At 39.7% G+C, this 14,860-nt stretch overlaps 1 protein-coding gene across 1 annotated transcript; it reads left to right on the top strand.

The window, feature by feature from the left end:
• Positions 1-2,963: 2,963 nt before the first annotated feature.
• On the top strand, positions 2,964-14,746 carry LOC125010372 (neuropilin and tolloid-like protein 1). The gene is made up of 10 exons (XM_047588953.1): positions 2,964-3,210; positions 3,421-3,486; positions 4,042-4,176; positions 4,260-4,508; positions 9,038-9,079; positions 9,861-9,988; positions 11,140-11,368; positions 11,773-11,886; positions 11,990-12,134; positions 13,351-14,746. Exons 1-10 carry the CDS (start codon positions 3,183-3,185, stop codon positions 13,922-13,924), a joined length of 1,710 nt encoding a protein of 569 aa, XP_047444909.1. The 5' UTR covers positions 2,964-3,182; the 3' UTR covers positions 13,925-14,746.
• Positions 14,747-14,860: the final 114 nt, after the last annotated feature.

The raw sequence follows: 14,860 nt of genomic DNA, 5'->3' as shown, positions 1-14,860 counted from the left end.
TCTACTCCAACATGCATCTTCAGACTGACAAAGAAGAAGAAGATGCATCTTTTTAACTGTTATTAAATTACCAAGGGAAAATGGAAGAATTTGCACAGGATAATATGGCAACTAAACAAAACCAATAAAGGTCAAAAGCCATTTTTGCACAGAGTAAGAACATAAATACCTACTGCTGTTAGGTCTAAAAGCATCAGAAAGGTCACCTTATTGAGAGAAAAATATCTACTATGATATTTCCAAGCCCTCCCATCTGACACCAGTCTATCTTTACGGTTATCCTTACAGTTCACATCTCAAACATTTAAGGCATGAAAGATCTGACAAACGATCACAAAGCCTCAGGCAGCGCAGAAATGCACCAGATCCCCTGAGGGGAGGACGTGTTGGGGTAGAATGTTTGGCATTTTAGACTTAAAATCAACCAGTTTATCAGTTGTGTAAATACCTACTGATTATGGTTCAGTTGATCAGCTGATCGATTAATTGAGGCCTCATATTTGCCTCATATTCTCTCTTGTGATTCCACATCTCCAGTTGTTTTTGACTTCAGAGAATAAAAGATTCCCTAAAGACTGAAATAAAAGGTCTGTAAATATGACTTCAATCATTCACACCAAAAACATCTCATGAGGGAAAGTCTTTCATTCATTTGTTGAAAAGGCTGGTGTTGATAACACTTGATAGGAGAGCACTAATTCCCAACCAGTATACTTTGATGGTTATTCAGTATCATTTATTCAGAGGCATTTTCTTGTTCACTGGTATTTATTTTCTTCTTGCTCCTGCTGCCCCCTCTTGGATGGAGCGGAGCATTCCACGTCCCCCCAGAAAGCTGGGAGAAAACAGTTTGGCAGACATTCTGCAATGGGAATCCAACCAGGAACTCTGCATGTTTCTGTAAAGTAACTCTCATAAAGGCCATTTTAGGGAACACCCAGAGATTCAGGAAAGAAAATAGACAAAAATAGACACACTATTTACATTTAAACAGGGCAACAAAATGAACAAGGTCAATGGGAACAAAGTTGTACTTCTCAGTATTGCAAAAATTGAGACATTTACTTAGCAAATATACTGTTACAGAGGTATAATCAGCTCATACACCAAGTAAATCCAAATGACCCTTTGTGGATATGTGATATGTGTGTGTTCTTTTCGTTTAGTTTTGGTCTCATGCCTTGTTCAAACGGTGCCACTCCATTAGCCCCAAATAAATCTTCACTTATGCTCTAGTCATGCGGTAAATGAAAGGACAAAGGACAGCTCAAGCCCTCATGCCATTATTGAGCATAGGTGATTATTATAACAGGCTTACTCTAATATAACACAGCACGGAGAGGGAATGTTTAAATGCAGTCCTGCGCAGACACGAGTTACTAAATGCCGACACCTTCACAAATCCATTTCAGTCATTTGTTTTTACCCATAAAGTCTTTTTGTCTTGTATATCACACTCATCAGTTCTTCAAAATCAAGACAGTCCCTACCTCAACCAGAAGAAGAACTTGTTGTTTGAAAGGTTTACAGAATGTATGCCCCTCGTGAAGATCAGTCAATCAAAAACCTTGTCATCAATCAAAGTCTGCTCTGAAACCCAGCCTGAAACCTCCAGAGCAGAGAGAGAAGAGAGCAGCAGAAGAAACGATCAGTGGTGGCTGGTGGTCGGTACGCTATACTTTTTTACATCAGTGGTTCTCATTTGGTCTTGCTTCAAGGAACCCTTAATCACCTCTTAATGGCAGGATGCGACCCAAATCAAAGAAATTGTTTATGCAGTTTTAACCTGAGACAATGGAATATAATATCACAGTAAAAAAACACACACACAAAAAAAAAACAAATGTAATGATAAACCAAAATGACCAGCAAGTGACGTTACTAGAGAGGGAACTATTCCCTTTTACCCTCAGTTAGCTGCAAGTTTTGTTCTATTCAGTCACTTCTTCAAGCATCAATCATAAGGCTGACATGGCAATCACAGCATTTCACTAACAGACATTTTTAACAGACTCAGATGGTGTTTTCATGCAAAATTTATGAAATAAAAATGCCCCACTTCTGGGAAATGGTAACAAAAAATGAAACAACTTTAATTATCAGCTTTAGCTTCACTTACTGAAACTATGACAACCAGCACTGTACTGTGGGGGAAAAAGTACATTTTGAGTATATCTTGAATGGGATTTGAACCTAGACATTGAAAAACTCACTGAGACTAGATGGGCTTGTTGCACATTGAACATGTGCACATCCAGTGGCAACTAGTTATGAACCTACAATCTGAGAGAAAAACACACACAGCTTCAAGGAAATTACATTATCATATATCACCATATCATATTGTATCATAGAATTTTAAATGGATTTACTCAATTTGCTACCAAATAAAAACTGTCCCATTACTCATTTTAGGACATAACCAAAATAGGAATTTAGGAAAGACTGTTATTTATTTGATAGTATTGTACTTTTTATTAAAATTTAGTTTAGTTGTTGTTGTTTTAAAATTCTGAATTCAATAATTTAAATATCAAATTAAATATTTAAATAAAATACATGAATGTATATCTAAATAGCACTTTTTAATTAACTGAATAAAAATGTTATTATTTTAATACCAACAACAACATACTGAAGCCTTGATACTGACACTGATTATATGGTTGAGGGTCAATGAATCTCTCAATGACAATGACACCCATCAATGAATCTCCCAATGACACCCGCGCACACGCACACACACACACTTACACACACAAACACACCCACACCCACATGCACACACACGCACACGCACACACACACACACACACACAGAGGCAGAATCCCTCTTTTGCATCGGGTGCAGCTTTGTGACTGACCGAATAATTTGTGAGAGGATTAATGCAGCCTAAAGGTGGAGCAAATATTGTGAAGGTTTTGTGTCGGCGGCAGTGCAGCCTAATCCTTTGAGCTCTTGGGGAGACAGAGAGAGGGATGGACATGCCGAAGTCTTTGCTCTGGGATTTGTCTCATTTTACGAGGAGCTGATGGGCTGAACAATACTTTTTTTGTTGTTGTTGTTTTTAAATCCTGTACAGGAGCAGAAGGAACTAGCGCCCCCCTTTTAAGACAAGACAATTTAATGACAATTTAATGGCAGTATTTGAGAGAGAGCTACCCACCTTCAGGAAACAGAAATGGTGCACAAACTTCTCCTGCCCATCGGTAAGTTTACTACAGTGAACATGTTGCATCGGATTCATCTGTCAGTTCTATCAAATACCATCTATGTATAGCAATCATTATGTTTGTTACCCCACGGTGCATCTAGTGTGTTCTAAGCTGTTCCTCTTTTCCAGCTATTATCATTAATAAACTTAATTACTTTAAACAACTTTCTGTCTTTAATTTTTTGTTTGTTTTGTGTCATCTTAGCTTTAGCAGCAAGCCTCATATCCCCTGAGCTGTCTGATGCCACAACTACAAAAACAAAAACTCAAGGTATCCCACCACAACCACGGATATCACTCACTGTCCACTTAAAGAGAATTTATACAGCTACACACTAAGATGCTGCAAACTCATTTTGATGTGGGAAGAAAATAAAATGCAAATTACAGGATACATTTGATGATCATCAAGCTAGCTAGCTGGATACACAAATAGGTCACATGCTAAGCAAAGATAGCAAACATGCGCAAAATTGCATTTTTTGAAATGTACCTATATTAAATCTTATATTAAATTTAATTTCTCTAGATTCTTGGCTATGGCCTAAATCCATCACCATGTTACACTGGCATAGACATTGTCTTGATAGACTAAAATACTCATTAGTTACAGCACTAATTTACATGTATACATCTAATTTGGACATAAGTACATATTCTGCCTAACTCAAAGTGTATATAAATTAAATTTAAGTTAAACTATCCTGAATGTGACAGTGCAATTTTTGCAAAAGAGAGAGAGAGAGAAAAATTCTATCTAAATACATGTATTTCCTCCATGGTAAGCTGTCATCTTTTTTTTTTCTCCCTGTCTGTCTATATGTAGTGAAGAACAACTCAGGTGTGACACCGGCTGGGAAGTGTGGCGCCTGGGTAAAAGAGCCCGATGGTGGGTATTTCACCTCACCCAACTACCCTGAGAAATACCCACCTGAAAGGGAATGCATTTACATCATAGAAGGTGAGATTAGTCTCTTTTTGCCTCACTTTTCCGCAGCTCCTGCTTTTAATCTCGCAGTCTCTTCCCCTCTTTTCCGGCTGCAGCCTCTCCCCGCCAGTGCATTGACCTGTTCTTTGATGAGAACTACTCCATCGAGCCATCCTGGGAGTGTAAGTTCGACCACATTGAAGTCCGCGATGGCCCCTTTGGTTTCTCGCCCATTATTGGTCGCTACTGCGGCCAGGAAAGCCCTGCATACGTCCGCTCCAGTGGGAGGTACCTGTACATCAAGTTTGTGGCTGACAGCGAACTGGAGGCCACCGGTTTCTCTGCTCGGTATAACTTCACACAAGGTGAGTGGTGGAAGTTCAGATCAATTCCTGTGTTGGTCCTGAAGAAGTAAATGTAGGTCAGCTCTTTTCATAGAAAAGAGGGGAGCTGTAGTATTTGAACTTGGCCTTAAAGCTGCACTAATCCATACTTTTCCATGAAAAATGGATCACGTAGTCAATGTATAATGTGAAAAATGGTCATTATATTGACAAAAAGACACTGCTCAGAGTGTTGATTTTACGTCCAACATCTAACTGTTTAGTTGCACCCTTCCAGCAGCAGCAGGCTGAAAGCGCCTCAGTTAACGCACTGCACACTACCTGCCCAACATCAAATGGCTCTACTCTAGGATCGTACTGCATAGATTCTGGCTCCAAAATTGCAAGCTGCCGCCACCCACAACCTCGGGAAAATAGCAACAGCACAGTTAGTGTTGTCCATATTTATATGCAGTGTGTGGTTTGAAAATAAATAGTGCTGTAAAATAAAATGAATATCTGATATTGTATAAAGTCTAATGTAGTGAGGATGCTAATATTCAGTTAAAGGTTTATACGTTGTGTAATCTGAAATCCAGAATTGCATTTGGTTCGAATTTCAGTTGGCTCAGCAATCATGCTGAACTTCCATCTTGAAGAAAGAAAAGAATGAAAAAATAACACATCAGTTTGGTTTTATGCATCTGAAACAGTGAAACAAATACACATACATGGCAATGGCTGGCAATTCAGAGGTCTGGAACCATTTTTAAAAAACTGCAGGAGGTGTTTAATTTGTTGCATTTTTCCCCTTGACTTGACAAATAATTAACCAATAATTGATAAAAATGGTTCCAACTCCAACACAATATAGGTCAACAGAACCACAAACTACAGCCTGCCATAAAGGTAAATAAACACCCAATTGAACTGTGTGAGCATGAAGCACTTATTATAGCAGGGTGGTTGTATTAACTAGATTATAGAGCTCTGTGGATTCAAATGTTGTTGTTGTTATTTTGTAGTTTCACACTTTCACCATTAGTTCACAATTTTTTGTGGAAGTGCACTGAAAAAGTTCAATATACAGACACCACGTTCACATTTTTCTCGTCATATTTCCACATTTCTGCTATGTTGTTGTTCTGGCGCTGTGCTAGCTGCAGCTGGGAGGGTTTATATATTCAGAGTATTACTACGGCTCTAAGCCTCTGCCTCCATTCCTTGGCACTCTCTCCGGATCCATCTCCCTTCTGAGAATTAGACATTGTTGCATGCCAATCTGTCTCTTTCTGTCTTCTTTACGCCCATCAAACCTCCAATGAGGACTCTTTTTTTGTCTCTTCGTGCCAGTACCATAATGTCATACACCGTATGTTCATGCTGTGATGTTATAAGATCCATAGTGTATATAAACAGAAACTCTAGAGGCTTCCAACTCCATCAAAAGATGTAGGCCAGTGTACAATATGGGGTATTTAAATTTTTATTGAGCATGTGATGTCAGAAAGTTGCATTGCAACTTTCATCATGGTGCACATGCTGCTGGGACCGTGCTCTCTTTTCCATTTGTAGTGCAGGCACACAAGCTGCAGCTGACAAGGACGGGAGCACACGCATTTACACACACATATATGCACACACACGTATGCGCACACACGCACACAGAGTCACTTGTTCCGTCGGTCTCACACGCACCCACACGCACACACACACACACACACGAGTTAATGAAAGCTTGTCTTCAGGGGAGTACAGCTTGTCAGCGCTGAGCCGCAGCAGCAGCTTAAGGGAGTCTGAGGCAGATGCTTTATTAACACCAGATTTTATAGGCCACCTACACCGACGAGGGGCAAAGATTAATCTGCATCTCTCTGTCCATCAAGCCATCTAGCCATCTCTCTTTTCCTTTTCTGTCTTTCTTAACGTGACCGAGCCTGTTGTTATTCTTCAGGGGAATAGAACTACCCGACCATGTGCTAATGCTACACTAGCTTTTGTTGTGCATATCTTAGACTTAGACTTGGACAGACCTTAATGATCCACAAGGGAAATTAATTGGTCAAAGTAGCTTAATTGTTGAAAAAAGATGAGCTGTTATACAGCTGGATAGAGTAGGGAATAGAAGAAATTCTGTAGCGTTCATTTTTAGTGGTCCACTACTTTCACCTCCAGGCCCTGGTTGGTGATGGGCCTCACAGGAGCGTACCTGTGTTCCCCGGGTCCCTAACCCTGTCCCTAACCCTAACCCTTTTAAAAAAGAAAAGGGAACATAGGGAGGATCCCGGCTCCACTGGTGGCTCAGTGGTGTTTTTGGCACAACTTCTGCATGGTTCAGCCTTTTCCCATCATTTTGAAGTGGGCATGTTTTACTTACAAATACGAAGGATTGATATTTTCATTAAACCAGTAGGCCAAAGCAAAGCATCTCCTAATTTGAGAAGATACTTTAGTATTTGGTGAATCAGGATAAACTGTTTTCTGTTTGTTGACATGAGATGTAATGAGTCCGTAATGCCAAATGCTAATCTCCTGTTTAATTCCACCCATCCCTGGTGGTAGGAGAGAATGTGTGTTGCCTACATGCACACACTATGCTGACAAGAGGTGTTGGGTATAGTGTGTGCATGTGGGCAAACATATATAAATATTAATGGCATTTTTATTCAAGCATACTAATAAGGAGGTTTATTCTCCAGTTACATCTCAGGTGTTTGATGTTTGTTGATGCAACTGTAAAACATTTCTTACACTGATGTTTATGTGCAAGTCATTTTGCAGAGCTTAAAGGAGCCCTGCAGGTCTTTATTACGTAGGGCATGTAGTGAGCTAGCTGCTTTAATATTGCAGTTTCTTTAGTTGGCATGTTTTCACAATTGCATGGGATTGTTATTGTCAAATGTGGCTGGAAACAATAAAGTGTAAAGCTATGCATGAGGTGCATGTTTTAAAAAGTCTACAAAAAGTATTGAATTGCAAAGATGATTGGACCAGATGTAACTGGGTTATAAAGTTGTACACAGTGCATAGTAGATAGTGAATAATGAAAGTGTTGAACCTTGAGGTATAATGATATTGCACATATTAAGAACGTTCATTGTGGAGCCTAACAGCAGCAGGAAGGAAAGACCGTCTGAATCTTTCCTCATCTCTGTGTTACTATAACCACATAATGTGCAGTGAAAATGTAATTCAATAAATGTATTAGTGCTAATCTGACAAAAAAGAACATGAACATATCACTTTGGTTCAATCTCCACAGTCTAAATACAAAGGTCCTTTGAGGAGTACTAATCCTTAAGGAATAACTTGCTAGCTCCTAATTTAAATGTGCATAGTAATCAGAAAAAAAGAAACACATAATACTGATCAGAATTGATTAAATCATAAAGTTATTTTTAAAGACTGCAGATGTTTTTTTTTTTTTTGTCCCTTTACTGGCTAAACATGTGATTCTGCTGGATTATTTACAAGCTTGGGTTAAATGACGGCATGGCAGCTCCTACTCACTACTCAGATTTTGTCTTTACCAGACACATTGAAAATGAATCAGTTAACTTAATCAACTTTGTTATCTGTCTGATACATTTGGTGAGAAAAATGCTGCATCAAACATCCCTGTTCTTTTGCGTACCTTACATTCATGTTGAATGATAGTATAAGAGGATTTACATAAAGCATCTTATATCTGACCTCCATCTCATCTTAAAAATGTTTCCCCTTGTATTGGATCCAAATCCTCTGGGAATGTATCGCGTGTGTAAATCACACACACACAAACAAACATACACACGCATATACACACAAATAACAGTAATCTAGCCAAGGCTATGAGAAACATGAGAGGATTAATAAGAGTTAGTCTCGATTCAGTCGGGTCCATCACCTGCCCATCTTATACCACAAACTGTTTCCAATGTACTGCAATAACAATGATGAAAGATATTATATATCACTGTAAAATCCTTGCTTTAAAACATTACATCCTGGTTACTTTACTCATAAGTGTAAAGTAAGCATCATTTTTTTTTTAAACTCAAAATCAAAATAGGAGAATGCAGTGGAATGTTGAAAAGAAACTCACAAAAACAAATATAAATAGTATTTTGATCAGCAGGTTGTCCCTGCTGTCGGTGCCTAATCTGTTCTGAATTAAGCCGGTATATCAGGATCTTTAATCCACCTAGCCAGCAAATTCATCAGCACAAAGGTTTAGAATACAATGTCTGTTCCTTCCTCATGCAAACTGTGTTTCTTTTTTTAAGAAGCACATCAGTGTAGGTTTAATGAGGGTAGAGGGAATGTGCTGGTATATGTACTGCAAGCTTTGTCCAGTTGTGTTTCTGTGATGTTGTGCAATATGTCTTTATTACTGTTTTATTCTCTTTTTTTGTGCTTAATCATAGCGACCTCAGGCCAGGGATTACTTTTTAATCTCCAAACAATTGTTGCAGTGAATATTGAATTTTCACATTTCAATCATTTCCCCCGCTACCTATGAAATTCAAAGTTAAGCTCATCCCTGCATTCCATTGTCTAGCCTGAAATGAACTGGTATGCTCTGCTTTCAGATCCAGAGTTTGAAGAGCTCGGGGCACTGCCAGCTCTACCATGTGAGTATTCCACGTCTGATCATGACCTAATATCACACTATGTCTACGGGGCTAACCAGATGCTACAAAAAAAAAAAAAGAAAAGAAAAAATCAGTGCAGTACTCGATTGAAAATACACTTGTACACCAAAGTAAAGCAAAAGCTGCATAATACAGGGAGAAAATCTGGAGCTGAGTGGCTGAGATTTTGACATATGATGACTTTGCACCAAAAGAGCTAAAAACAGAAAGTCAAACAACCTTAATGGCAGAAAACAAGCTGAGGAATTAGTTGGTTTGGACACCATTATAAAACAATAGGTGGACATGTCTGCAATGATGCTAGTCATTATTGCTAACCACAGCTAATTCAAAGGTTGCATCAGCTAAAATGGATGTTCATTTTACTGTTATCTCTGATATCTTTTTTTTTTTTTTATCTGAATCTTCATGCTTGATGCCCCCAACACATTCTACATTTGCTCAGTCAGTAGTACTTCTATTGACACCAAACAGCTTTTTCAGATTCTTCTGTAGAAAGTGGGAAGCTTCTCTAGTCTCACCTGGAACGTGAGTTTAAGGTGTTCACCTGAGTGCACAATAGGCACTCCTACTCTTTACACATTCTTTTGAACAAAGAAAACTTTCATTGTATTTACTGGCCAAGTACCTGCTTGTTGAAAAATAGGCCCTTGCTGGATACTACCCATTCCCTCCAGTTATACCACTTCTGCACTTCACGGTTGCAATTGCTTGTCTTCGAAATACAATTTTAACTAAAGAAAACTATTGTACTCCACAGTATGTGAGTTTGAGCTGAACGGTCCAGAAGGCTTCGTAGAATCAGCACAGATAGCCAGGGAGGGCCAAGCACAGCAGACAGACGCTGTGGACTGCAGGTGGTACATCAGGGCTCCACCAAGAGCTAGGGTGTGTATACTGTGAGTGATCTCTTTTTAAAAACATGTGACAAATGCTTTCATCATCACGAATGGAATTACATTCACCTAGAAACAAAGACAATAATCCATTATCTACCTGCCTAGATGGATGAACAGCACCAGAGGTTATTGAGAGCACAATCTGGAGATACATTAACCAGCATATGATGACGTAGCCTTTGCTGGCAATGACCAATGCTGGAGGATATCCAGGACAAGAATTCTTGTATTGTAAAGAATATGAAGATATTGTTTAGTGTGTAACACGTTGAGAGGCAAGAATAGCATTGGCTTGACAAACAACACATGCTAACTTGTTTGCACTTTCAAGCAACCGAGACCCACTCAATGACAGGGATTAGAAACAGAAACAGAAACAGATCTGAAACCAAAATATTGTCCCTTGCTTTTAGATCTGTTTATAGAAGTTGTTAAGAGAGCGCTAACGTTAGGACCAATATGTGAGAGCAGGTCATTTACACTGACCCTGGGAGCAACACCTCAACTGAAATATATGTAATGTCACACATAATATACTGTAGATCTGAACCAACCATGTAACTATGTCAAGGATTTAGGAGAAGATTCTATTCTTTACAAAGTAAGAAAACTTCCATTGTATTTTGCTTTTTTTTGAGTTCTTGGTCCAGATATCCTATGGCTACCCTGAAAGCCCGAACTTTGACCATTCCCCATGTTGGGTACTACTTGTTCTCCCTGTCAGTTTGACAATAAATGAATTCCAGGTTTAAGAATACCTATTCAGTTAAACCAATTACACAAGTTTTCACTTTCATTTACAGGTAACCCTGGTACCTGCCCTAATGCAGTCAGTGCTAATGTTAATCATAGTACTATGTATTAAGCTTAGCCACAATGCTAGTTAAACCAAAATAATAAGTTAATTTCCTGTTTGTGCCCAAATCACACAACACTAACATGCTTTAACTGCGTTGACATAAACATAAATATTTTTTAACTTTGGCTTCGATTGAACCATTTCAAAGTGGAATTCTGTTACTATGTGACAGTAAAAACAAATCAGTGGAGAAATGTCCTAGTTGGACTGCAAAGTACAGTCAGATCAGTCAACAGGGGCACATCATTAAACCCTTTCTTCGTCCTTTCATCATTCCACAGATCTACATGCGTTTCCTGGAGTATGAGATGCACAACTCAAACGAGTGCAAGCGGAACTTTGTCGGCATCTATGACGGAAGCAGTTCGGTTGAGCACCTGAAGAATAAGTTTTGCTCCACGGTAGCCAACGATGTCATGCTGGTGTCCTCTGTGGGCGTGGTGAGGCTGTGGGCGGACGAGGGGAGCAGGAAGAGCAAATTCAAGATCCTCTTCACTACCTTCCATGAACGTGAGAGAAGCTCTCTGTCTGACACTGGTGAAAAGAGATACTTGTAGTGACAAACCCATAGATGATAACAGGATCTGTGCACAGTAAAAAGATGTTCAGCCTCTTGGCCACAGCTCTTCATCTGACATCTGTCACTGTGGCTGCTCCTTCTTTTTCCATCACTCCCTGCAATATCTCAAACTGGTTCACTTCCAAAGAATGACAAAAAGGCATTTTCCATGTTTTGTAGTTGAATTTTTATTTGTTTTACCAGATAAGTGTGAAGTTGCAGCAGTTGGAGAAGCTTAGTTTGCCTTAGCAGAAATCTCTGATGACAATCAGTTTTGCTTCTTTGCATCTCAAAAAATATCATCTCAAGAGTGTAATTGAAGTTGGAGTGGTACCATGCGCCTTTTGTTTTTCAGCTCCATGTGAAGGAGACACTTTCTTTTGCCATAGCAACATGTGCATCAACAACACTCTGGTCTGCAATGGTGTCCAGAACTGTGTTTACCCATGGGATGAGAATCACTGCAAAGGTATGTTCACACACAGGCAGAGAAACCATGGCCAGTTACATGCTGTATTCACAACACATAGTTGTGATTTTTTTTCTTCTCTCTGTGTGGTCTCTTTAACTAGAGAAGAGGAAAGCCAGTATCCTGGATACGCTGGATAACACCAACCTCACTATCATCGGAGTGACCTGTGGTCTGGTTGTGATCCTGCTCATCATCTCTGTCATCATTCAGATCAAGCAGCCTCGCAAAAAATACGTAATCCGCAGGTGAGAACGCGTCCCACCATAATTCATTATCACTGTCACAAACTTTCAGACAAAGAAGTGATTTACAGGTTTAAAACTGCACTAATCTAGTCTGGGAACAAAAACAACTTTCCCACCCACTTATTTTTTGATGTGGAAATTTAGTCTGGCGTTTCTCCGATGGGAACAGATTATGCTCTGGCAAATACATTGGACAAATCATATTGCTTGGGCAGGATTTATGTGTTGATGGACAGAAGAGTAACAGCAGCGCAGTCTTACATGTCATCTGAGCACCGTGGAATTGAATTTGTCTCCAACAAAATGGCTCTGATAGGTTGGAGGACTATACAGTTGTGTGCAAAGGTAATTTTTTCTCTGTCCTAGTCGAAACACACCCTATTTTGAGGTTCAGAGTGTTACCCATATTCTGAGAAAAATGAAATCCAGCTATGACACGACAGCCCTTACTGTATCTAGGGCAGTAAAGGCTCCACGTAACGGCAAAGACCTTGTCTTTAGTCTTTCTGGGATTTATGTGATAGTGCCATTGAAGAGAGCAAGGAAAGCATGGGATGAGAGGATAGATAAATAAAGTATCTATTTTAAAATAAAGTATCTATCTTGCACTGCTGTAGGGCTCTTGCCCCAGTTTAAGGTGCACTCAGTCAACCAGGTGAGCTACTGGACATCGCTAGATTGATTTTTCTTTTAGCTAGTTGTTGTGGGTATTTGATTGAAAAACCTCCTTTCCATGTACTATGGGCAGTTTTTATTTATTTATTTTTTTGTCAAAAAAGTTTTTAAGATTTCACTGTATTTCACCATAGAAAGTAAACTGATGGTGGAGATGGTGGTGTATTTAGCAATGTGCCAAATATCCATATTATATTGCGTTTTTTTAGAGCAGCAAACCCGCAGTGAAGGGAAAGTTTACATTAGACTTTATCTGGTTGCCTGTGACACAACATGGAAGATTGTTGGAATTTTAGATTGACCAAACCCATAAAAACAGCTCTAAATATTTAGATTTTTTGTGTGCAGTAAGGAAATTTAAATTTGTTTGTGTATAAATGCATGAATCAAGAGTGTTTAGGTTTAAATTGCACATCAGTAGCAAGGCATATTAAAAACAATCGGTCTGAGAACTCATCTTTTTTGTGCTTTCGGTATCTGTACAGTGTGTGTGTACGCACTGGTGTCTATTTGTGTTCTCTCCTCTTCTTTATATCAACAGAGATGACTTTGACCCGGCCCTCCTCCATCCTGGTTTTGAACCTCCTCACTATGAGCTCTGCACTCTGCGCCGTGGCACATCTGGAGACCTGAATGACACCGCCATGGCAGAGGACTTTGAGAAGTTCCACAAGCTCAGACGCTCTGAAAGCAAGTGCATTCGTGACCACCACTGTGGCTCTCACCACGGGAGTGTGCATGGGAGCGTGCACGGGAGCATGCATGGGAGCATGCATGGTAGCATGCATGGTAGCATGCACGGGAGCCGAAGCAACCTCAGCATGAGGGATGACACTATGGCGCCCGATGGGGGGCCTCCTGTTCCCCCGCTGCCGCCGATGTTAGTGAGCCAGCAGTCTCCGCGCCTCTCACACCACACCATACCAGCGGGTCGACGGAGCATCGTGGTGATGAAGCACAGCTACTCACAGGACGGGGCTGAGGGGTACAGGGCAGAGGAGGATGATGATCTGATGATGGATGAGGGTCCCACCACCAGCCAGCACCACATGCACCACCACATGATCCACCATGGCATGGCAGGGCTGGATCGTACACTGTCTAATGACTTCTGATTTAAGAGCCCCTAACCCTGACCCTGAGCAAGCAAATAAAGGAAATGAGAAACAATTAAGACCCTCATGGCAACCCTCTGAAATTGATAGGAGGGATTAAGATAGTAAAAAGTAGATGGGTTAATGAAAATTTGATTAATACTGAAAATTATTAAAATTCCAATTCCAATATTTAATATGCTGATGTTGCATGTTCACCCTGTGTCTGTGGGTTCTCTGCAGGTACTCTGGCTTCCTCCCACCGTCCAAAGACATGCTTGTTTAGTTAATTGATGATTCAAAATTGTGTACCCCACCTCTTGTTCGATGACAACCCTTCAGGATAAGTGGTTATATAAGATGAGAATACAGGCTGAAACCTTAAAGTGCACACCAGTGGTTTTGATAGTAATTTCCCCAAAGCCAAAGAGCTTAGGAGGATTCTTGCATAATAAACAACTATTGAAATGCAACTTGCATTGTTGTGGTGAAAGTAAACTGTAACATCTGACAGAAATGATTAAAGAAGCATTTATATGCACAGATCCTGAGAGAAATGCCACCCATTCCACTGGATCACAGTTCCCTCTTTCCCTTTTGTTTCAACTCTGGTTTTGAATATGCCCGATGTGCGACTGCATCATATTTGCCATCGGAGAAGAAGGATTGTAGCGATTGCTGTGTTTCCCATTTGTCTGGATACTTTTGCAGCACCAAAGCCAAGGAAAAAAAAAATAATAATAATAAATCAGTTAAATGTTAGATGTCAAGTTATGTGTTTACATGTAATTCCAGTTGTGTCACAATTATTTCTGTTTATTTATTAAACTTTTTTTCCTTTTACTTTGCTTGTGGTTTAATGAATGCATTTATTTGTATTATATTTAAATTATATTTGCGTACCTGTGCTGCACACAGCAGGGAACGAATTGTGGAGGAACCTTCGTTAGCCTTTCT

This window comes from Mugil cephalus, chromosome 7 (assembly GCF_022458985.1).
Source record: "Mugil cephalus isolate CIBA_MC_2020 chromosome 7, CIBA_Mcephalus_1.1, whole genome shotgun sequence".
Taxonomy (NCBI): Eukaryota; Metazoa; Chordata; class Actinopteri; order Mugiliformes; family Mugilidae; genus Mugil; species Mugil cephalus.
The sequence above is the reverse complement of the archived record's forward strand: the minus strand, read 5'-3'. Positions and strand labels throughout refer to the sequence as shown.

Bases quoted from the DNA above. Each gene is read 5' to 3' on its own strand.
- LOC125010372 (XM_047588953.1), top strand. From the start codon at position 3,183: ATGGTGCACAAACTTCTCCTGCCCATCG. The intron at 4,509-9,037 runs GTGAGTGGTGGA...CTCTGCTTTCAG, and splicing joins TCGGTATAACTTCACACAAG to ATCCAGAGTTTGAAGAGCTC. The intron at 11,369-11,772 runs GTGAGAGAAGCT...TTTGTTTTTCAG, and splicing joins CTTCACTACCTTCCATGAAC to CTCCATGTGAAGGAGACACT.